We start from the raw sequence: 24,521 nt of genomic DNA, 5'->3' as shown, positions 1-24,521 counted from the left end.
GCACTTTGTGAAGACAGCTGCAGTACAAACTGACAAGAAAAAATGTACAACTTGGAAGGCAGCCAAGGACACACACGTATGTGTGTCACCATATGTAGGAGCATTCACATCCCGCTGCTAGTTTCAAGCTATTCCACTGATCTACACGTGGGTGTAATGCACCACTACATGTAGCTTTATGCCAGCAAAGTCAGTGAAGAAAAATGACATACAATTTAAAATATTGCTAAAATAAATGTGTTATAATCCATGCTGAGCTGGATGTACCACATCAAGCCTGATGTGCACATCAGCTCAAGTGAGCTTCGTATGAAATTAGGCCTCGTTGATCTTCATTCAGAGATCTGGTACCACCGTCTAAGATGGTTCGGACATGTCTACTGTAGTATTCAGTTCATCAACAAAATCAGGGACTTGTATGTCGTCGGAAAAAGAAAGAGGGGGAGACCCAGGAAAACATGGGAGGAGCTGGTGTCAGGGGACCTAGCAGATTGGGGGCTAATCTCTGATGATGCCCTCGATAGGGATAAATGGCGAATGGAACTGCGAAGCAACAAGCATGAGCAGCTTATACAGTTTGTGTATCAGTGTGTGTTTGTGTTACACTGTGACATTAAGCATACCTTTGGGGCCAACCTTGGCCAGCAGGGAGTGAAGCTGCAGCATGAGTTCCTCACTGGGAGGTAAATCTTTACTGGCAGTGATCAGAATCTGGAATAATATTCCTGTTCCTCCTTTGGACACAAATACTCCCACCCTGCGACCTCGGCCTAAGACAGAAAACAAAAACAGCATTAACTGTGATGAAACATAATTCAGGATAGGATTAGAACCACATGGCAAAAACACTGGCATCATTTATTTAGTTAAATTTCTTATCACTTTCACTCACCATTCATTAGAGTGACAAAATGAAATGTTTATGTCTTTAAAATAAGTTTACCACTTTTCACAGTCATTTAAAAGTGATGACTTTGCCTGCTCAACTCTCAAAATCAAGACACAAATGGCTTTTCACTGTTGGACAAAAAAGAGAAACTCTACTCACCCACAGTTAGCAGCTCACTAAGAATGTACAGGATGTTCAGTGTGGTCTGGACATCCCTGGTATTCTGTCAAAGTCACCAACAGGACACTTGTTAAAACAATATTTAGCACAGTAAATTCAAGAAATGTGTGCAACTACTTCTTGCTAATCTACTTGATGTTATCCATCTTGGGTGTGCAGTCTAATCCTCAGCACACACAGTGATCGATGTGACATCAGCTGCAGAGCTGCTGTTTAAGATGGAGACCTGCAGCTTTCAGAACTAGACTAATGACTGCATCCAGTGAATTAAACCCATTGCAAGAAAACAAGAGGAACTATTTCATAAAGCAATGCGTGAGGCTGTTATATCAGATATTAGCGAACACTCAAATTGTGGATGTCTACACGATCAGCAACAATAATGTCTAAAAGGGAGGCATGTGGTTTTCTTTTTAGGAAGTCATGGTTTCATAGTATTTTGCAATTGGTGTTATTTCAACCTAATGGGTTCACAATTACATATAAAATGTATAGCTTGTGTTTCTCTGATGTCATTGTTAAAGCACATGTTTCCCTTCAAATTCATCATCTCAGGCTACAAATTATCTTCAGCAACTTCAGTTAAGGGTTTGATTGACTGGATGAGTAAGAAAAGTAGTTCCATTTACTAGGAACCACTTCATTCCTTTATTAAACCTAGTTTACAAGGTAAGCTTTGTAAATGTTTTGTCGGTGTGCTGATGAGTGTGCTGACCTCCAGAGAAGCCAGGATGACTTCCATGCCACTGGAGCTTTTGGACATGACTTCTTTTCCACTCTTCTCTGGAACACACAATGAAGTAAAGCGTAAAAAATAAACAGCCAAACAACCAACCAACCAAACCAAGCAAAGTCAGTGCTGTTGTGTCCAGCAGGTTGCTCTGTCCATGTTTGAAGTCACAATGACACTTATATTATCTCAGAATGTGTGAAATCCACTATACTGGGTTAGCTGTGGTCAGAAAAAGTCAATTTAAAATAAACATATACTGTATTTTTAGCCCATTTTTTACATTATATTTCTTCATGCATAACAGAACCTTAATAATTCTCCTCTTAGGAACTCTCAACAAGAGGTGAAAAAGGCTGAGAGGTCTTGTTACAAACCCTACTCTCCCTCTGTTTTCTTTCTTTCTTCGTACATCTCCACACCTCCTACACCTTGTGCTGACCCTGTAATTTAGGAGCTGACAGATTCCTGACTTTGAAGAGGCACAGCATTGATCCTGTCCTGAACATAAGCTTTCCAAACACAAATAAAGGACAAACAGGAGGGAACAGATACTTAGACTTCAGTACATACTATTCTTCTTTTGTCTTTGAAAAATTGCTTCTAGAAACTCAGAAAAAAAACAGAAAACATCTTAACATACGAAATAAAAATAAATGTTTACTGTTACAACAACACTGCTCTTAAGATTTCTTTTGCGACAGAAGCGTTGACTTTATATCACTTGTTGATGATCTTACACATGTGAGAGGGTTTGTGTGTCTGACATGCTGTCACCGACTGGAAACACATCAAGACAGCCGGTGTGCGGGGATAAAATGTGGACGCAGCTTTAATGATTTACGATCTCTCGCCCAAAAGCGCGTGAAAGTTAAAATTATGGAACTGGAATACAAGCAATGTGTATTCACGTGCACTCGGGTGCGCACACATGCAAAAACGCACACACTTCAGTGCCCTCTGTGGCCTTTTAAAACATTTCTGTCATACCAGACTTTTTAAAGCTCCTCAAAACAAAGTGGCACTTCAACACCAATCCTCAAAAAGAAAACGACGAGGGGGGGTGATACACACGGGCACCTCATTTGAAAAAAAAAAAATAGAACAGTAATTTGCTGCAATTTTTTATCTATGTGCTGCATTTTGCCGTGATTACATTTTTCCTGTAAAAATGTGTTTTCATAAGAATAAACTAAACTTGAAGATGCATGATGACCTGATCACCTCATCATTTATTCTAGTTATTGTAGCTATTTGTCACCAAAGCCTGACTTTGAACTGAACTGTGGAGGTTGAAGAAATCAGAATAGTTGTTCTGATCTAACTTTCGTCCCTCATTCGACTAGAAATAATTAAAATATGCCAAATGTTTGAAGTCCTCATTGAACTGCCATCATAGACAAGTGAGATATAGTTAATGTATCTCACACAGTTTCAGTAATTCTCAACCCTACCTGGTGGGTCCAAGTAGTCCACCGATCGATAGTATTTCCTGGTGTAGAGGTACTCCATTTCATAACAAATGTCTCAAAGCTCACTGAAGCTTTGAGTCGAAAGAATTCTCACAATCTCAGAGTCACTTCCACTTGTGAATCAAAAAGCTTGCATATGACGCAAAAAGGTGAGCTACTTTTAAAGCCTCACAGATATTTCTCTATTGCTCCAAAGTTAGACGTAAACTCCGCTTAATCCTAAAGTCCACTTAAACTTTCTCCAAACCACCTAGTCTTTAAAGATATGCCCACATGCTGCGTTTAGAGGCGGGACTTTATGAAGCTGGTAATCAGCACCTCCCTTTGCACGCTACCTGAAACTCAACCACAGACTGCTCCTATAGAAAACTGACAAGTGTGTAAGATACCTCTGGAGGGGGGGTGGGCTGGAGGGGGGTGGGGTAGGGTATCTTGAACGAAATCTAAATTTGCGAGACAAAAAGAAAACTGTGCTCTGTTATGATTCATTTCATTCTCCACTGAACCAAACCAAACCTGGTATGATGTGTGGAGTGATTTTTTTTTCTTGTGTGTGTTATTTTTAAATATCTTTTCAGCAGATATTCGAGCTCATGGCTGCCCCACTTGCAACACCTGACTTTTCCTTACTTTTCCTCGTGGTATCTCTTGACTGCCTCTTAAGCCCCTAAGACTCTGAACTTGAGACAAGAGTACAGCAAAGTCCGTCCTGGGGTGTATAGTTACTGTGAACAGGGTCACAGAGCCTCCCACCCCGCCCCACCTCTCTCTTAACCAACGTCACACTCGCACATTTTAAGTTGAAGCTGCAGGCAGGCTGTGACTGAAAGCCAAGCGCCAAATGAGAGAGGAACAGCTGATGTATCATGATTGATAGGGTCACAGACAGAAGCCTTTCCACCGTGCCCTTCAGTCATGATGGATTAACTACGACTTTACCTTCAAGGGGGAGGAAGCAACAAATTATAGGAAGAGGAAATATGAAATTCGAGAAAAGTGAGAAGGAAGAAGTTCAAAGAAAGTTCAAATTATGCCAGCAGGTGCAAAATAATGATTCAGCAGAATTTTGTTTTTTCCTTCACGGCACACCTTCATAAAAAATTCCACTGAGGCTTGACGGATTACAAGTTGTTCTCGTTAAAAAAATCCACATTGAAAATGCAGCTAACTGCAAACAACTAGCTCCAGGGCAACTCTAATACTCAAGCTATGGACTGAAATGCCTGGATCTTAATTAAGTAATGGCTGCATGCATCACCTCTCTGCAAGTATCAGCGTTTCATTTTCAATTAATGCGTTAATATTTGATGTCTTTTTTTCACTTAACTGATTAATAGTTTAGTCTATGAAGGGTACCAAGGTAGTGAAACATACAGCTTATAATTTCAAAAAGCCAGAGACTGTGTCTTCTGATGCTTGTTTTGTGTGACCAACAGTCTAACATACAAAAATATTATATTTACACTGATGTCAAACTGAGAAAAACAGCAAATTCTCCCAGTTGAGAAGTTTTCTCATCACTTTTGCTTGACAACTGACATAAACAATAATCAAACCTGTAATTTTGTGTGACAAATCCATTAATTACTACAACTAATAACTAATTACCAGAAATCAATGATTTTTGCATCACAGACTTCCATTCATCCGAGCAGAGAGGCTCCCTGCTATCGGACACACACTCATGTTTCAGTGTGTTCGACACTGATGTGGCACAATGCCTTCTTCTGCTGCTGTGAGATCTTCTTCTCTGCTCTCCTTTCAAAGAGTAATCAGAGATTGGGGGGGGACACTATCAATCTATCCACACCTTGACTACCGCTGCACAAGCCCATCTCTATTTACACAGCAAATGCACTGAACAAGTCTTTAATGAATCAATCAACTCGACCTGACAAGCTGGTGCTGCATATGAAGACATTTTAAAGGGGAATTATGCTAATTTTACACATTGAGACTGTTTATAGGTGTGGGGGAATAATATTGAATATGTGACAAAAGGTGTGTAGATGGGAAGATGTTTATTGGGCCTCAATAGCTTGTACCTCTGAACAAACTGGCATCTGTTGTGTTGCAATGCAGGTAATGTAGACACAAGAGTTTGACAAGCAAAAAACTATCCATCCATCCATCCATTTTCTATACACCGCTTAATCCTCACTAGGGTCGCGGGGGGGCTGGAGCCTATCCCAGCCGACTTAGGGCGAAGGCAGGGGACACCCTGGACAGGTCACCTGTCTATCACAGGGCTACACTTAGAGACAGACAACCAAGCACACTAACATTCACACCTACGGACAATTTAGAATCACCAATTAACCTCAACATGTGTTTGGACTGTGGGAGGAAGCCGGAGAACCCGGAGAGAACCCACACTGCACGGGGAGAACATGTACACGCCACACAGAAAGATCCTGGGTGTCCTCACTGGGACATGAACCAGCGACCTTCTTGCTGCGAGGCAACGATGCTAACCACCGCTCCACCTTGCAGCCCAAGAAAAAAACATGTAGAATAAAATAGAAGACACCTTTTATTCAGCTACATTTGACACCGTTCTATGGAGAACTGTTTTAAATCTCTATACGGGCTATCTGTGCCTTTTAGGGTCTGTTCCTAACACCAGGCAGATCAGCCAATAGCAGCCTGAAACCACAATCTGACCAGACACTGTGAGGTAGCGTATGGTGTGAGCTACGCCTCCTTCATTTTTCCATTTCTTTACACTTGAACCCAGCCTACTGTTTTGCAAATTGCTAAGAACACTATTTATCACAACATATTGCAACGAATTTATATTATGCAAGTGTGAGACACTGCCAGCATTGCAATTTAAGGCAAGGACTGCTCACTGATAGCGGAATCAGAGAAAACAGAATCAGAATATGTTTAACTGTTGAATAGGTTTTTACATATGACATTGTGTTTTTGTGCACAACACTGGCAAGGAGAAAACATTTTGAAAGATTAAAAAAAGCAAGTAATGCAAGTCAGCAGACAGTAACATTTAGCTAAAGATAACACCACGAAACAGATACAGACTCCTTGGTGTCTGAAGAAATGCATAAGCAAAAGGAAAATGTATTATTTTCTGTTCTTTCAGTTGGTATACACACATTATATTACATCTGGAACTCCCAACTAGTCAGTCAGAACTGATGAAGCCTCTTGGATGAGAGGTGAAACGTCTTCAAGGAACTCAAGCAAGTCCAGTTGCTACGATTGATCCACGAGAATAACCATAACCTGGATGACTGAGAATCTTCACAGACATTATATTACATGTTGTATCTGTGGATACATGTATTTTCTCACCTTGCGTCTGTATGAGATGAAGGATCTTTGTAGTGACCTGTCTTGCCGTTTCCACATCCCTCACCATGGCCTCTCCATTCATCCTCTCTAGTTGGCCCAGGAGCATCAGTACCCTGGAGTTACTGGGAACACTGGAAATGGACAGACACAAGATTAGGAAGAACAAGGAAATCCTGTTGTATGTAATCAAAATAAGCAGGTGGTCGTCCATGCCCAGAGCTGTAGGAGCAGTAGTTAGCACCGGGTGACACTGGAGAACAAATATAAAACATCGCCTCATTTGTGCAAATGACCTCATATGGACACAGTGAGTCAAATACGATGACTTGGCCAAAAAAAGAAAGGTAACCAACAGAAACAGCCTTATCAGTAATACAGTGCAGAGCCAAGAACAAATACGAATCAGCAACCAGTGTTTAGGTAGAGCTTTAGTCTGACTTTATCTGGAATTAATCATTTTAATAAAGTTGACTATTAAGGCTGTGTCCGAGCGCTTCGCTATTTCTGGAATACTGAGCCTTCCTCCTCTTATAATCTTAGCTCAGTGGCACTCAGCTGGAAACACGAGGTCAGAGGTCAGTTGGTACAGCAACGGCAAACACTGGGGAGAGAATCAAAACTCTGATTGTACCCAGTGGAGCAAAAAATTTCTCTTATGTCCTTATAAAGAGAGAGAGAGAGAGAGAGAGAAATAAGGAGAGGGGCATTCAGACAGAGAGAGACAAAAGTGTGTGCCAGAAACAAATTAAGAAAAAAAATGTCAAGAATGAGGGAAAACATAATGAAAGAATGGACGAAGGAAAACATCAACGCGGAGCCTAAACAAACACATTGTGTTGGTCACATGGATGAAAGCTAAATAAAAAAGCAAGTGCTCATTGAGAGATAGAGAGCACTGCATGTGAACAGATGGCTGTGTCAGAACAGCTTTCACACAGAAACATATGCACAACCCGGTTGCGTGTTTGTACATGCATTCGAAACACATTTGTTTGTCTTAGCACAGCAAAGCAACTCACCCCTTCTCTGTGGCCATTTTGGGTTTGTTCATTTTTACCACATCAACATTTCATGTCGTCTGCAAGGGAAAGAAAATAAAGATCTCACTGACAAAAAAAAGGAGAAGCACAAACATTTTTGTACATTTATAGACACAAGTGTAATCAACCTTTGCCCTGCGTGCCAAAGGAGACCCCGCTGGACTCCCTCTGTTGTAATATCAGGCTACAGTCAGCAACTGCAACTATGACTAAAGCAGCTGACAACAAAGCTAAACTGCTCATGACTGTGACTGTATCTGTCTGATAATATGTCACAGCCCTGTAACAAACTAGTGAACTGTTTAGACAGAGTACCTGCCTGGCAGTGCGTGCAGGAACAACCTGCAGATCATATTGACTGTACCAGGATGGAAGCACTATCAGATACACAGTACCTCTTGATTGATTTTACACAAAACAAAGGGGCTGTCTGGCATGCTGTAGATCTCAAATGTCTAGAGACAAAAGAGTTGCAGCCAAGGTAATTTGAACACAAGGTTTGGAAGGGAAAAAAAATAGCATTTAACTGCATTACATCAAACAGTACGCCAAAACTTATGGCAGCTTCATTCAGCACAAAAAAAAAAAGACTAGAAAGCTGTTTAGAGTTCTCCCAAGTGTTTTAGATGAGGTCAGACAGTAAATACAGGAGCATGTTTTGGCTGAGATAAGATGAGTCATGAGCAATACTGCTTTAAAACTATCAGTCCTTGCAACATTCTTTTTACAAGGTAGTTTTCTGATATGGCATAATAATACCTTATAATAAAACCCTACGCCATACAAATAACAGTAAACACTTGTATCCCACGGGGGAAAAAATGATGCTGCAAGTCAATTCAAGTAAAACAAAGCTTCAAACTAAGCTGGCTAACCTCGAGTCCTCAATCAGGCTGTTCCAAAGCTTGCACACTCACATGATGCTGTCATCTGGCTCTACCTGTGCAGTGATAAAGGATGGATGATGGGCTATTGCAGTCTAAGGTCACGCCTTGATACATAATGGCTGAGGGGGAGCTCATATGTAGCAAAAGGTCAGATCACATACGTTTGAAGCATTCTTCAAATCAGTTTTAGACCTGACATGTTATGGAGGTCGGCTTAGACAGGACAGATGGCCGAAACAAGCCTGTCGGGCTGTCTGTGCTTCCACAGACCACAATCTAAAATCCATTAAGAAAAGCATGGTCGCTACTCTTATTACACCAGCCCGTGGGGGTTGTCACTATCAGTAGGCTATTGTTAGCGAGGTAAACAGGAAGAGAAGGCTATTTTACAAGATGCTAAATTGGACAACCTAGCTGAAGCTGGAGGCTGCTGCACCTGCTGGACTAGTCACTCAGTAACGGCCGCCTGTCTGCGCCAGCAGGCTAGCTAACCGGGGGATAGGCTAACAACAACGCCAAATACAGAGCGCACAAGCGGTGTTAGCTAAAACAATAAACCCCTATAATAAGAACAAAAAGGAGGATTTTACGAACCTGTATGAAAAGGAACTGTTGTCCCGTTCAGGGTGGAACAATTCCGAGACGAGATAAAGGGGGAGGCAGCTGCTGTATATCCGAGCGTTGCCTGAAACGCCCTGATGATGTTGTGATGAGACCAACTGTCAGAGGGTCTGTGGTGGACAACGCGAGAGTAGCTGCGACTGTTTGTGCGGCTTTAGAAACACTAAGGCTGGCGATGGAAAGCTCCTAAATGAGCCAAGTGCATCCTCCAACGTTCAACAAAGCATAACATTATGCCTACATTGGCTAGATTTTAAGCTATAAGCTCCTAATTGGAGCTCAGGTCTTACACGGACTACATTTCCCAGGTTGATAGCGGTCGGTGACGTAGAATTTATGTGCCAAGCTTCACAGTCTTCGAAGGCATCTTCATTAGCTACATGGTTTATACAAAATATTGAGGTAGGTGCTGGTTTACAACGAAAATATGGCTTTCGAATAACAGTATTTGTGTTTTGTATGCCGCATCAAGTTGAATAACCTATTAAAATGTCCATATTCGGGCTTTGCTCTCAAAAACATACTGTGGTTTACATTAGCTTGTTAGCACACGGTATTAGAAGCTAGCTAATTTGACGTTGATGATAGCTAGCTAACATAATCTCGCGTCTTTTAATTTATTGCCGCCTTGTAACCTCGTCCAGTGTTTTTGTAAACTCTATAAATGTAGGTGAACACCTGGCACTGGTGTTAGTAATGCCAAAAAATGCAAATAATGTGACAGGCATTAGTGTCTTCTTTACACTGCATGTAATGAGGTGATATCAATCAGTGGTTTCAGTTTCTGCCTCACTAAACATAGCTGTGCCAATACATCTTCACCTATTAAAGACAAATTACCAGTCATACCGAAATGGAGCCAACTTTCCTTTACCGATAACAGTACTAACATGTTCTTGGACTGGAAGGCTGACACCTTCCAGTGCACTCAACTGTGAAATTTACACCATTTTAGGCTTTAGCTTGTCCCAAGTCAGCTCACAGAGCATGGTATTAATCCTCTATTGTTGCTTCAGATCATAATGCCATGTCTGCCTTTTCAGACGTCTGCTAGTCGAGTTTTAGTCTCAAACAGAGATGTTTAAGAATTTTCTGCGAACGTGCAGAAACGTATTGTAAGACAAAATAGGGGTGTGCAGCGTGGATGTACTGTTGACATGCAAGGAGTTACAGTTATGACTGACCCTTAAATGTGTATTTACATTGGACAACACTGGAATATTACAACATCAATGGCTGCTCAGCGTACACACAAAGATAGAGATTAACTTTTAACCTGACCGTGCCAGTTACACTGTATGTTAAAGTTTACACAGTAAGCAGGATGTTTGCCAACTAACCTTTGAAATGACCAGTAGAGAAAGTAAAGGAATGCAGCAGTTGATAGGTAGAATGTAAATGTGTATTTTTCTGTTTAAGAAAAGTAAACATGCAGTGTTGTTTTTGTTGGCTCATTTCAGAGGTCACTTTGACATGTTGTATCGCAAAGCAAAGATGTGTTGTGACATAGACTTCTCCTACTGTGGTGACTTTAAATTGTTAAACACAGGTTTAGATATCAAGATTCATAACTACATTTTCCAAAGGAGTAATTGTTTTGATGTTTTATTATCATTATTAATACTTTCCTGCTATGGCTGACTGTCATATCCAGATTATTCAAAGCCATTATTAATTTTACTAGTCAAGGCAAAATGTCTGGTTAAACATGACTGGCTGGACCACTGAAAGACTTTGAGATTTGTTTTGCAATAGTTGATGTTTTGTAGCACATGAAAACCTTGTCCTGGTTCTCTTTCTTTGTCTTTAGTGGTCACCATGGTGATGAAGTCATCAGTTGAGGATGATGATACTGGCTGGGGGCTGGGAATCCCAGAAAAGATGAAGAACAATGCCAATTGGGTTGATATTACGCATGAATTCAAGGGAGCCTGCAAAGGTAAAGGCTGTGATAGTGACTACTGGTAACTGGGTCATATGTATGCAGTTATAAAAGGGACTGACGTCTTCCTCCTTTTCTTTCCTTGTTCTCATCTTTTATTTATGCAGAGTTGAACCTTGGAGAGTTGCTTCATGACAAACTGTGAGTATGACAAAGTGCTTCTTGCAGGCTCATATTTTAAAGGGTCAGTTCACTCAAATTACAAATAACATTTTCCACTTACTGCTAGATCACTAGAGACAATCTACTTGCCCTCTGTAACATCCGTAGAGAGTTTTCATGTCCCATAGTCCACAGCTATGGTAAAAGAGTAATTGCAATGAAAAACGGAATCCTTCTCTCTTTTTTTTTTCTTCTTTTTTTTGTACAAACACATTTGAATTAACCCATGCTGAGATTTCTATTAGCTGTTACATACAAAACCCACACTAAGCTTTATTTTGTGGTGCAGGTTTGGCCTGTTTGAGGCCATGTCAGCTATAGAGATGATGGATCCTAAGATGGACGCAGGAATGATTGGAAACCAGGTCAACAGGAAAGTGCTGAATTTTGAACAAGCTATTAAGGTACTACCCTCTTATTGTCATTTGATAGAAACAGCGAATTGTCAGGAATAAAGACAGAAAGCCAAAGTTCTTAAATGTAAACGTATATACATCTCATTGCTTTGTCTAGTTGAATTTGTTTGAATATAAAAGGTACAGTTAATCACCTTGTTCTAAGTCATCTGTATTGCTCTGTTTTGTTATTTCCAGGAAGGGGCCATCAAAGTGAAAGACCTCAGTCTTCCTGAACTCATCGGAATCATAGACACATGTTTCTGCTGTTTGGTGGGTTTTATTTGGTTTCGCAGTTTTATCAGGAAACCAGTTTGAACTGTAAACCAAACTCTTCTTATGTTAATGACAACCTGTCAAATTTTGGATCAACACTGCAGGAAATCAAATCCTCATGTGTTTTCATACATGTGTATGTCTAGATAACATGGCTGGAGGGTCACTCTCTGGCCCAGACGGTTTTTACCTGCCTATACGTCCATAACCCTGACCTGATTGAGGAGCCAGCTCTGAAAGCGTTTGCCCTGGGCATGCTGAAGGTGTGCGACATCGCCCGAGAGAAGGTCAATAAGGCTGCTGTGTTTGAAGAGGTAAGCCAGTCGTTTAGTGTGTGTGCCTACTGTGGCATTGTATATTTCAGTGCGGGCCTAAGGGTTAGAGAAGGTGACATTTTCAAATGGCAGGATAAAATTCAGATGGGAAAGTGAAAAAGCAGGTCTTGTTCCTCCTGCATTTACATATTTGTGGTATTCTGGAGCTGCTCAGTCAGCTTTCAAGCTACTAGTACAGACTGTGGTTGTAGTGGTCAGTTTCCAGGTGAGAGATTACCTCTCAGTGAAACTATAACTAAATAAATAAAGCCTTTTATTACCTGGAGAGGATTATTTTATTCACAGATATGTGTGGTAAAATTTGTGTTGTTTAAAAAGGGTAACAATTGTAATAGGATAACTCAGTGTGATATTGATATATGATTTGTAGGAGGACTTCCAGGCCATGACCTATGGCTTCAAGATGGCCAACAATGTGACAGACTTGCGTGTGACAGGTACGAGCATTGTGATGCTTCATGAAGTCTGCAGCGTCACATATACTGCAGACAATTGTATGTGTTTCAGAAACATTTAGTTCAGTTGAACAAAGGTAGCTGTTTTCATCTCTCTCTCATGTGGTCATTCTTTTAGGTATGCTGAAAGATGTGGAGGATGAGTTACAGAGGAGAGTTAAGGTATTTGCTGTTGACCATTTTAGGACTCAGTCATTGACATTTTGATGAAATACTGCCAATTCAATGTGACATGCATTGTTTCTCCGTTTATTTCTGGTTTCTCAGAGTACGCGCAGTCGACAGGGTGAGCAGCGAAACCCGCAGGTTGAGCTAGAGGTAAATATAATCATTCCTCCATGCGTGTGGAGTTATAGCAGCAGATTTTTGTTTATTCATTTTTTTTTTTTTTTTTTTTTTTTGCCTGAGCATGTCTTGGAGTAGCATTTAGACAATCTGTCCGTAAGGTAGTTAAACAGATTGTCTCTATTCTTTATTAATTTTGCCTCGTTTCCTCATATTTCAGTCATCAACTGAACCTTGAACACTCCCACTGAGTCTCTGCCCACTAAGTCTTTTTTATTATCGCCCGTCTGTCACAGTGTGGGACTCAAATGACCTTCAGAGAATCTTTTCTGGAATTTCCAGCTGTTTGTTTATAGTAATGATAATAAAAGATGGAACAAGTCAGACCCAAAAATGGACTTTTCTGTGTGGCCAAAACTAAAATAAGAGTCAGTCTTTGTAGTTTTTGTTTCTTGTGTAGCTTTAAAGACTATTTAGGAAACATGTATTAATAGCGCTGTAATGTTTTCCCATGCTTTTTTTCCCCAGCACCAGCAGTGCCTGGCACTTTTCAATAGAATCAAGTTCACACGCCTTCTACTGACTGCACTGATTGCCTTTACCAAGAAAGAGGTAATACACACTCAAACAGACACAGAAAATTGCAATAGTATAACTGTAATATAGTAGTATGCAGCTAAAATGACATTTAAGAGTAATGTCATAATAATAGTAATAATTTGTCTTGAATTCGATCAATTTATGTGTATTTTTAAGCCATTTACAACATATATAAATCTTAGAACTTAGATTATATTATCAAAATTATGTGCACTTACAGACACTTGTGTATTGAATAGTTTGTTTTTCTCTGTGTTGTTGTTTGTGTTTGTATTTTTATCAGACCAGCTCAGTGGGTGAGGCCCAGAAGCTTGTGGCTCAGGCAGCTGACCTGTTATCAGCCATTCATTCCAGTATTCAGCATGGCATCCAGTCACAAAATGACACCACTAAAGGAGGTAACACACACACGTACACACACTTTAAGGCCATTAAGTCATGCACATAGTTTGGCAACAGCTCTAAAGGTCTACGTACTTTGTTTATACAATAGTCAGGACCACTAAACAAGGGAAGGAATTACACATACATGAAATGGTGCATACATTATAAACATCTTGACGCTCCAGCCATCTAGTTAAGTGGTCCTCATGGCAACCAACACTAGTACAAAACACTGCACATTAGATGCACCTCCCCCACCGCAACACATTTCCACACACAGAGTTGAAAAAGGTTAAAAACTTAAGTTAATTTTTATCTTGCTCTACTCTAATGACTTTGGCTGAGACGAGCTCTTAGGGAAGATAAGTCTGTAATTTAAAAATGTGACCCGTGTTAACCTTCTCTGGGTTTTTTTCCTGTGTTTTTTCTGCAGACCACCCCATCATGATGGGCTTTGAGCCGCTTGTCAACCAGAGGCTACTGCCACCTACCTTTCCTCGCTACGCCAAAATCATCAAGAGGGAAGACATGGTGGCCTACTTCAGCAAGCTTATAGAACGCATCAAGACAGTTTGTGACGTGATCAACACAACCAACCTACATGGCATCCTGGTAAACACATGTCCCTGTCTTGTGTTACATTCTGAATGAGCAACCTGCGTCATTATGATCGTGTGCTTCAGTGAAGAATAGCTTAGCTCATCTGTATTTATTTGAGTATGTATTTGTCTCTGAGTTTTAAAACAACCTACAAAACTCTTAGACATGTAAATGATGCAGAATATGGATTTCCTAGTTTGAAGAAATCCTCATTCAAATACACGTGCTTAACTTAACTTAACTTAACTTAACTTAACTTAACTTAACTTGTCCCCTGAGGGAAATTTGCTCAATCACAGTCAATCACATCCAGACACCACACTAAAACGGACAGCACACAACAGCTTTCCAGGACAGTATAAATGATTACAACTCTCTTATGCTGATTTTACCAGGACTTCTTCTGTGAATTCAGTGAACAGTCCCCCTGTGTGCTCTCCAGGTCTCTTCTTCAGGTCGGTTTAAATCATTAGTTTTGTTGTTGTTCCTGTTAAATTTTTTCAAAATATACCTTTTTATTTTTTTTTATTCCTATACATACAATATGTTTTTTTTTCATCTTAGCAGTTTAAAAATAAAAAAATTAAACAACTTGTTTTCTGTAAATTCAGACAACGTTCCTGATAGATAACAAGAAAGTGTTTGGCACCCACCTGATGCAGGACATGATTAAAGATGCTCTGAGATACTTCGTCAGCCCACCTGTCCTCTCCTACAAGTAAGTTTACCATCAGTTAAATGATTGAACACGGTTATCATTATCAGTGGTTGTTTTGAGGGATTTGTTTTTGTCTTGAATGAGCTCAGTGGATCTGTGGCTCTGTCAGTTTAAACCTAAAGTCACATTATCACTTCAACCCCACTACTGTCACACACAGACGGACTATGTTTCTCTACCAAACGGGGCAGTTGTTAATTAACGCACCAACACAAATCTAGTGTAAGTAAAAGATTTCTAGAAACTGATAAACCACAGAAACAAGTGATTATGTTTATTGTAAAACCAACTCCCACCACATGTTTACTTCAAGACAATCCTGTATATTTGTAGGCTGAAAGGAGACCAAGTGGCAAATGTGCTTTGATGTGATCTGACTGAAATGTGTAGAACAGCGTTCCTTAATCAGTTAGTCAGCTATCACATGTGCAAAGAGAAATGCTTCGTCAAGGTCAGTTTTTCAGATTGGAACAAACTTAACATGGAAATTATTCTCATTTAATGTGATTAACTGGTGGAACTAAAGTCATTATTAATGTTGCATCAAGCACTAAGATCACTGCACTCCACACCACTTAGTGAGGTCATGCTCTTAAATTGATTAATAGTACGACAGTGTGGAAATGTGAACAACGGTGGAACCATCGCAGAACACAGTAACACAAGTAACATTATAACAGTGGTAATTTGTTGTTGTTTTTTTGCTGAAACCATCAGACACACTTGCTCCCAGTGTGCCAGAATATGAGGCTGTCTGACATGACCGTCAACTGCAGCTCAGACCATCAGGTTTAGCTGCACTTCAGCTGAGCTCGTGCTTGTTTTTGTGCTCACAAATGCAAGTTTTTGCTGGAGCCTCTTTAAACTGCAGACATGCTATTCAGATGCAACAGACAAACTGCCACTTGAACTATCTTGAGTTTATTGTGTGCCTGTGTGTGTGTTTCTCTCCTCAGGTGTTGTCTGTTCAACAATCATCAGGCCAAGGACTACATTGATTCCTTTGTTACGCACTGCTCCAGGGTATGTTATCTGTACTGTTTAAAGTCTGTACATCTGGTACATGTTAGCACATCAGATGCACTATTTTGGCTGCTTTCACTTCAGTACTGGATGTCTTCAGTTGCTGGATTAAAAGTAAAATGTTTAGAAAGAAAGATATACTGCACATCTGCTCCTCTGTAGAGTCAGAGGGAGCTGTGTGCAGTGAAATGTTAAAATCATATGTGAAATTTTCACAAAGCTGCAAGTGGTGAAACTGTCTTAACATTTGTGTGTTGTTTTGTTTTGCCAATTTTCCCCAAAGCCGTTCTGCAGCCTCATCCAGATCCACGGACACAACCGAGCTCGACAGAGAGACAAGCTGGGTCACATTCTTGAGGAGTTTGCCACACTGCAGGATGAGGTGAATCACAGCTGTTTTGTGGTGTAGAGCAGTAGTTAAACACAAGACTGCTGTTTTTGCAATTTTTGCCACAAGTACCACAAGTTACACATTAATAAACCCATTGCGCCTTATCATTTTGGTGTGGTTTTCTTTCATCCACACTGAAGGTAGTTGTGATTCAATCATTCATAAACCACCACTGAAGTGTTCCTTTGTGCTCTACAGGCAGAGAAGGTGGATGCGGCGCTGCATAGCTTACTGATGAAACTTGAGCCTCAGCGACAGCATCTAGCTTGTCTTGGCACCTGGATCCTCTACCACAACCTGAGGATCATGATCCAGTACCTGCTCAGTGGCTTTGAACTGGAGCTTTACAGCATGCATGAATACTATTACATCTACTGGTAAGAGCACATTGGTTATTGCTGTGGACACAAAGTCACAGTTTATCAGCTCACATGGGTGTTTTTGCTCATCTGTAAATGAAAATGTGTTTGTTTTTGACTGCAGGTACCTGTCAGAGTTCCTTTACGCGTGGCTGATGTCCACTCTAAGCAGAGCCGACTCCTCTCAGATGGCAGAAGAGCGGATTCTGGAGGAGCAGCTGAAAGGACGCAGCAGCAAAAAGACCAAGAAGAAGAAGAAAAGTACATTTTGTTGCATTGTCCTTTCCTGAATTAGTGTTTCCTATGATTTACCACAATCAGAAATGCTCCCCTTCATTGTGGAAGTGACACCTTGATGTTTGGGTTTCTTTTGCAGTTCGTCCTCTCAGCAAGGAGATTACCATGAGTCAAGCATACCAGAACATGTGTGCTGGAATGTACAAGGTAGGCAAAAAACGATGACCCCTCCTCACCTCTTTTTGTCCCAGTGTGGTATATTAAGCTATGTATGTCCTTTCCTTGCTTCTGTCTCTCTCTCTTCAGACCATGGTAGCTCTGGATATGGACGGGAAGGTTCGTAAACCTCAGTTTGAACTGGACAGTGAACAAGTTCGCTATGAGCATCGCTTCGCCCCCTTCAACAGTGTGGTCACGCCCCCACCTGTGCACTACATCCAGTTCAAGGTACCGTTTGTCTGTGTGGGTTTAGTATCTTCAATAGGCCCTCCATGGTTTCTGTCCTTCTTTCATCCACAACCCACTTTTCCTGTCCTCTCTGACTTTGCTCCTCTTGTTGTCTGTTTGCAGGAGATGTCTGATCTGAAGAAGTACAATCCTCCACCCGGCTCTGCTGACCTCTACCTAGCAGCCAGCAAACACTTTCAGCAGGCCAAACTCATCCTAGAAAACGTGCCCAGCCCAGACCCTGAGGTCAGAAAATACAATACTGCAAAACAATATTGTGGTCCTACAGCACGACAGTTTGGTGTTTTATGCTGTAGGATTTTATTTACTAAAGAACTTCAAGTGTCACTTCAAATTCACAAATTCATTTCTTACCTAGAACTCTACTATACTTTGGTAAATTAGGTAAAAGCAATGTAGCCCCTCAAGTCCAAGGCATTGCTTTGACACACATGATTAAAGATAAATTATATTGCAGCATCTCCAGCAAAAACACAACACAAAACACAAAGATAAGTGCATTTATAAAAAGTAAAGCAAGGATCATTTTATAGTTAAATTAGATGAATGGAATTAAAGTTTGCATTATATATCTGTGATCTTACTCCATAAATGGGTTCTAACCGGACTTCTATATGAGCCATTTGTTTTCAAAGTCTGCCTGTGCAATGTGGCTGCAGTGACGAATGTCCCACTATTATTTCAAAACGGTACGGCTCATGTAAACAGCATGTTCTGTTTGGACATTCCAAATAAGGCCTCATTCCTAGTGTAACATTTACTGGTCAACACGTGGGTCAATCTGATGTGATTCAGGTTTTATGAGCATTCTTTGGACGTGGAAACATGCATTCAGAATATGCGTTTCAGTTGAGGTTTTTACTGCAGTTCGCCACACACGTGCCTGTTTCCTGTTTACAGTCGGCTCTGTGTGTTTGCAAGGCTGCAGTAGAGATGCGCAAAAGAAAAGAACATATTTCAGGTCAGAAGGAGAAGCACAGCCACGTTTAAACAATATGAAAGACTGAATGTTGTTAGGTTTTTGGATGTGTGTTAATATTGCAACACTGGCCTTATGAAGAAGGTAGCTGAATGAATGAGGGAAGCAGAAATTACATGGTTGTAAGTGCGCCACTGGTGGAAAACTTTGGAAAATTGGAGTATGCATGGCTGCTTGCAAACTCTGTATAACTAAATATTAGTGCAGTATTTGTTTTCATTACCAATGTAAACTGCTTAGTAAGAATATTGCCTGTGTTTTTCAGAATAAAGGCCAACAGTGGAACTTTATGCGCTTGAAAGATAGTTGCTGCAAGAAAAAACAGCTTAGAATAGAATAGAATAATTTTTTATTGATGGAGGAAATTTAAACAGCACAGCAGCATCCAAACATAGAGAAAGAAAGTACAAGAAAACAACAATAATTACTCATACAATATTTACACTGAAAAATAAAAATAGATTGTGCAAAAGTGAATTCATGACCATAAACTGTCAATTTTGCCAGTTTGGTCAACATCAGCTCGTGATGCTGAAGTTGTAAAGTCGTACTGCGGTTGGTAGGAATGACCTGTGGTAGTGCTCTTTCTTGCTGAGAGGATGTCTGAGTCTGCTGCTGAAGGAGCTGCTCACAGCCCCCACAGTGTCATGCAGCAGGTGAGAGGGGTTTTCCATGATGGATGTGAGCTTTGCTAACGTCCTCCTCTCATCCACCTCCTCTGTGGAGTCCAGGGAGCAGTCCAGAACAGAACCGGCCCTCCTCACCAGTCTATTTAGCCTCTTTCTGTCCCTGTCTGTGCTCCCCGCTCCCCACCACAGTGTCATAGAAAGCTTCTGTCATATGTAGCTTCTGGCTACATGATTCACTGAAGGCACTTTATAGTTTCCTGTGGCCAAAATATTTTTCTGCCGCACCTTCTCCATTGTTCGTGACTCCCAGTAATCAGTTATTATATTATTTGACAACAGGTGAACCGTATTCTGAAGGTGGCCAAACCCAACATTGTAGTTATGAAGCTCCTGGCAGGAGGACACAAAAAGGAGACCAAGGTAACATCGTACACACATTGGATTCTTTTTCTTATTATCATTTGCTTAATACCAGCCATTTGTGTTAAGACACACCTATAACAGATAAAGAATCTGGAAGAAGTGTTTTTTTAAAAAGTGACTGATGTGTATTCAGTGGTGTTTGATCACAAGGCGTTACAGTCGGCTTATCTTAATGTGGTGTCTCCAGTAGAAGCTGTTCAATCTTGTGAAAACTATACTGAAGTAAAACAGAAAACCCTCTCCATCCCCAGGTGCTGCCGGAGTTTGACTTCTCAGCTCACAAGTATTTCCCCGTGGTCAAGATAATCTGATTCTGTTCTGCGCAGCGACATGACAGTCTCCCTCACCTGAACAAAGTGTGCAATGGCCCCGACCGAGTCCACGTCTGAGCAGTTTGTGTGATACACCCAAATGTAAAGTCATGTCAAGGACTGTCCGAGGCACCAGATTGGAAAGCAGATCGGAGAACTCACAACTGGACCTAAACGAGTAACGATATCCTCATCTGCCTCTGTGAGAGTTATTTGGTGTGTGTGCATATATGTGTGTGTGTCTATGTGTGTGTGTGTGTCCAGCCACGGTGCTTTTGTGCAAAAAACTGGCAGATGGAAGCTGGCCCAAGAGCAGTCTTGTGAAGGCTTGAAAGGAATGCTGTAGTGGTGCTGGGTGCATATCATTAAACCGTCTGACACCTTCCTTTGTGTCCATGTGTTTATTTAATTCAGTTCAATTCAGATCTATTTATATCGTGCCAAATCACAACATGTGTAATCCCAAGGCACTCCGCATAGTAAGGTGAAGACCTCACAAAATTACAGCAACAAAGCCAACAAATCCAAACATCGGTGCATCTGAGAAGATCATGACATCTTGGTGTAACTAAGGAACCAAACCCGTGTGAGTACTGCATGGCATCGGACTGAAACCTGCAGGGAACAACCTCAGAAAGTCTGTGATCTTGTCAGTGCAGAGTAAAGCATGTACCAGTGAAATCCATGCAAGGAGTGGCACTGATGCTTTTCATGCCAGAGAACCATCTGCACCCATTCCCTCTTAAAACAAATATTAGAAACTCCAGATAACCAAAAAGCCACAGCTGTCACATGTCTTGGATGACTCACGTGGGCTTTACTGTGTGTTTAACTCATTTCCTGGAAAAGAACTTCACTTTTTCGGTGAATTAATGCAATCACATCAGTTTGGGGCACTCTAAATTACTCCTTTGTTCACTCTCTCACCTTAATATAATTTATATAGTGCCAACTCACAACAGGCACTTCAGATGATAAGGTAAAGAGGTAAAATTATGCAGAGAAACCCAACAAATCCAGTTTCCTTTGGATTCACTTTGGGCAAGCACTTGGCAATAGTTTACATTGTAGAGTGAAAAATGGTGAATGTAATGCTTCAAGTACCATTTTTAGACATTCAGTAAATTGAGCAACCTCACACACAATGCAGAGTAAATTTCCTGTGAAATGAATCTTTTTTTCACATCAATTTTCAAATATTTCTAATTATATGTGCTTTTTTTTTTGCATAGGAGAGATGCAAGAACAAATATGTCCGACAGAAACATACTCTCTTTTTATAATACATGTCTTGTTCACACAGGGGCTGCAAGGTGGCTCGGTGGTTAGCACCGTTGCCTCGCAGCAAGAAGGTCGCCGGTTTGCGTGAGGTGAGGACACTGTGGAGTTTGAATGTTCTCCCCGTGCAGCGTGGGTTCTCTCCGGGTTCTCCGGCTTCCTCCCACACAGTCCAAAAACATGTTGAGGTTAATTGGTGATTCTGGATTGTCCGTAGGTGTGAATGTGAGTGTGCTTGGTTGTCTGTCTCTAAGTGTAGTCCTGTGATAGACTGGTTACCTGTCCAGGGTGTCCCCTGCCTTCACCCTGAGTCAGCTGGGATAGACTCCAGCCCCCCGTGACCCTAGTGAGGATTAAGCGGTGTATAGATAATGGATGGATGGTTCACACAGACAAATACACATTATTGTGCCGTGCTGTGACCTCACACTTTGGTTTCATCCATTCATTATTGTGTTACATTGTGGATCAACAATGAGGTAGATTTAGTGTTTAAAGCCACTATGACAATATCGTACATTGCACCTTTAACAGTAAATATAACTAAAACAAAAACATCCACAATAAACATGCTGAGAGAATTTCTGTTTCGGTGTTTGTTGTGTTAAATGGTGCACACGAGGAGGTCTTGAGTGGTGCTCGAGTGACACACAAATAAAGTGTGTTTCTGTCAGTGGCTCTGACTTTAACTGTGGGTCTTTGTGCTTTTGTTCTGTCTCATAGCAGCATTCAGCTTGACATTGTAAAGTGAAAGTCGACTGAAAATGGTCAAACTGTTATGGAAATGAGACTTCTGATATTCAGATGTACTTTGAAGAGATAACACACAAACTCTGGCCAATCATATCTCTTTATTCATGGAGGGGGGGGATGGTTTTACAGAAGAAACTCAGACAGACAACATTTATTTAATTAGAATTTAAAATCAATGTTTAAAGTAATTTAGATGGCACAGTGGTCCTAAATGCACTTCTGAAGTAATTTTTTAAATAAATCTGCAGTCTAACCACACATTCTTCCTCATCTTGTTAGTTTTATATTCGACTAACATAACATTTTTGTGGTTTACTCATACATTTTCACGCATGGTTTTATCAATCCACTCTCTGTAGTAGCAGACATCCAGCATGACGATGGGGTTTGCACACTTATCAACAGGCTCGCTTACAATAATCCCATGTAAGACATCGTTGTACTCCACAGCTGAACCCGCATCACCCTGGAAGACAGAGACCGAGACAGAAGTGGGGTCATCTTACGTATTTGGGGGCAAATAATCAAGATAATAAAACAGCTTGCTTACATGGCAGGCCTCCACACCGGGTTTAAAGGCGCACATGGTGGTGGATTCATCGCTGTAGTACTTATCACCAGGTTTATCGTTGTCGCCACATCCAGTGATGGCTGTGTTGGCACACTTCAAACGGTCAGGCTTTTTGGCCTCTGAGGAATGAAAGCAAAGCGTGAGAAAAGTGACTTTTATTGTCAGTGTGAATCAAGTTTTTGAGCGTTCCTCACTCGTCACGTCGGCCGTCTTGGCTCCCCAGCCTCCAACTTCAACCTGCTGGTTCAGCTCTGGTCTTTGACAGCCGACAGGAGGAAGCGTGATGGTGGGAAGTTTAGCGGGCACGGCCTCGTTCAGTTTTATCAGCATAAAGTCATGGGTATTGTCCCCATCTTTGAAGGTAAACTGCTGTTCGGTTTTAATGTTTTGCTCTAAATTATTGGACGATCCTGTCACCAAAGACCACATCTTTTTAAGAGTACTGAACGCATCGGTGTTTAAGCCAAGTGTCACTTTGACAACCCTGCAAAAAAAATAAATAAAAAAAAGAAGAGAGGACTGTATTGTGATACAAAGTACAAATGAAAAATGCAATTAATCTGCTTCATTGTTTTACTGATTGTGTATTTTTCTTTTAATTCTCTGAACCTCCTTTGGCAGCTTTGAAAGACACGTTATCTTAATAAAATGGCACCACTTATCAGAGCCAGTAACTGCAACAATAGAATAAAAAGTCAACTCGGAAATTTCTGACATTTCATGAGCGAATAATCTGTTTTTAATCATTACACTTTACTAAATTTACCCCAACCCGTTTTATTAACATCACTCTATTCTAGTCATTCACCAAAAATTAATAAATAAATAAATAAATAAAATGCTTCAACTTTTTTCTTGAAAAAACAAAAATTTCTGTGCTCCTTGGTGCAACTTAGCGACTAAACATCCAGACACTGTTTGGGGTTCAGAGAGTTGCTGATACCTGCCCCCATATAAGCAGCAACAAGAGCTAATATCTATATTGTCAGTTGAACAATATCCATGCCAAAGTGAATCAGTGGCTGTCAGAGAGATGAAACACATGAAAACTCTGTTATGTGGGAAACCAGTGGATTCTTACTGTTCTGCACAGTGAGACGCAGTGACGACCCAGTGGGTGTTAAGCAAAGCACCGCCGCAGGACTTCCCCTTCTGAAGAGACTCTATCTGGACGTGGTACTGCCTCTCCTTCTCACAGGACTTACTTCCAACAATCCTCTTCTCGATGGCCCCCCATGCAGCGTCTAAAACGTAAGAAGAGTAGACATTGTTGTGAGGTGACAGCATACATGTCAGATTCAGGTTTAGAAATCACCTAAGTGCTCCGAACACAAGGAAGCAGCTGCAGTTCACATCTGGATCCTGAGTGAATTTTATTCTCTGACCTTTGCTTAATTATCCCATCTGATGAATCACACACAGACGAAATAGCTCATGACTAAGGAAAAATTAAAACTCACCTGCAAGCATCAGAACAAGGACAAAGTGAAGCTTCATCGTGGTTCCTCTGGATGTGGATCACCTCGGGTAGTTCAGTCTTCGATGCTCCATCCTTTTATTGGAGCGTATCAGGTTTTGGAAGGATTTTCATTGGCTGCCCTTTGTGCCATCATTAATGCATGAGGAGGCTACAGGTGGCCATCAGCACAATCCCCCCCCCCAAGCCTTTTTTTTTTTATCATGTCATTTCATACACCTACCTTGGCAGACAGTCGTATAAGCTGAGAGGGTGGAACAAGGAGACAACTGGAATTTGCACATCAGCGCAATATATGGTCTGATCAGAGCACAATCATGTACCAATATATATTTT

At 40.9% G+C, this 24,521-nt stretch overlaps 3 protein-coding genes across 5 annotated transcripts in view; 1 reads left to right on the top strand and 2 right to left on the bottom strand.

The window, feature by feature from the left end:
* Nucleotides 1-9,215, bottom strand: part of agtpbp1 (ATP/GTP binding carboxypeptidase 1) — a 29,086-nt gene extending 19,871 nt beyond the window's left edge. For 2 of the 3 annotated variants that reach the window (XM_008303941.1, XM_008303943.1), the window contains exons 1-6: nt 9,108-9,215; nt 7,606-7,664; nt 6,587-6,717; nt 1,785-1,852; nt 1,049-1,112; nt 624-770 (exon numbers count right to left, since the gene is read on the bottom strand). In XM_008303941.1, coding sequence (XP_008302163.1) covers nt 624-770; nt 1,049-1,112; nt 1,785-1,852; nt 6,587-6,717; nt 7,606-7,637 — 442 coding nt within the window. In that variant the 5' untranslated portion in view covers nt 7,638-7,664; nt 9,108-9,215. Of the gene's footprint in view, nt 1-623; nt 771-1,048; nt 1,113-1,784; nt 1,853-3,253; nt 3,380-6,586; nt 6,718-7,605; nt 7,665-9,107 lie in introns of those variants that run through there. The other variant, XM_008303944.1, reaches the window with a different exon arrangement.
* Nucleotides 9,216-9,470: 255 nt separating this feature from the next.
* Nucleotides 9,471-20,491, top strand: naa35 (N-alpha-acetyltransferase 35, NatC auxiliary subunit). The gene is made up of 23 exons (XM_008303940.1): nt 9,471-9,536; nt 10,945-11,073; nt 11,184-11,217; nt 11,528-11,642; nt 11,832-11,906; nt 12,056-12,223; nt 12,615-12,681; nt 12,818-12,861; nt 12,967-13,017; nt 13,513-13,596; nt 13,868-13,982; nt 14,402-14,580; nt 14,964-15,023; nt 15,180-15,286; nt 16,243-16,309; nt 16,593-16,691; nt 16,899-17,077; nt 17,184-17,320; nt 17,436-17,503; nt 17,603-17,743; nt 17,867-17,989; nt 19,712-19,792; nt 20,047-20,491. The coding sequence occupies exons 2-23, from the start codon at nt 10,953-10,955 to the stop codon at nt 20,104-20,106; spliced, it is 2,175 nt and encodes a 724-aa protein (XP_008302162.1). The 5' UTR covers nt 9,471-9,536; nt 10,945-10,952; the 3' UTR covers nt 20,107-20,491.
* Nucleotides 20,492-22,290: 1,799 nt separating this feature from the next.
* Nucleotides 22,291-24,241, bottom strand: LOC103373930 (kallikrein-1-like). Its single transcript, XM_008303939.1, has 5 exons — nt 24,169-24,241; nt 23,790-23,952; nt 22,903-23,192; nt 22,688-22,827; nt 22,291-22,603 (listed from the first exon to the last, which is right to left on the bottom strand). Exons 1-5 carry the CDS (start codon nt 24,203-24,205, stop codon nt 22,454-22,456), a joined length of 780 nt encoding a protein of 259 aa, XP_008302161.1. The 5' UTR covers nt 24,206-24,241; the 3' UTR covers nt 22,291-22,453.
* Between the last annotated feature and the right edge of the window lie 280 nt (nt 24,242-24,521).

This window comes from Stegastes partitus, unplaced genomic scaffold (genome assembly GCF_000690725.1).
Source record: "Stegastes partitus isolate 25-593 unplaced genomic scaffold, Stegastes_partitus-1.0.2 Scaffold2100, whole genome shotgun sequence".
Classification (NCBI taxonomy): Eukaryota; Metazoa; Chordata; class Actinopteri; family Pomacentridae; genus Stegastes; species Stegastes partitus.
The sequence above is the reverse complement of the archived record's forward strand: the minus strand, read 5'-3'. Positions and strand labels throughout refer to the sequence as shown.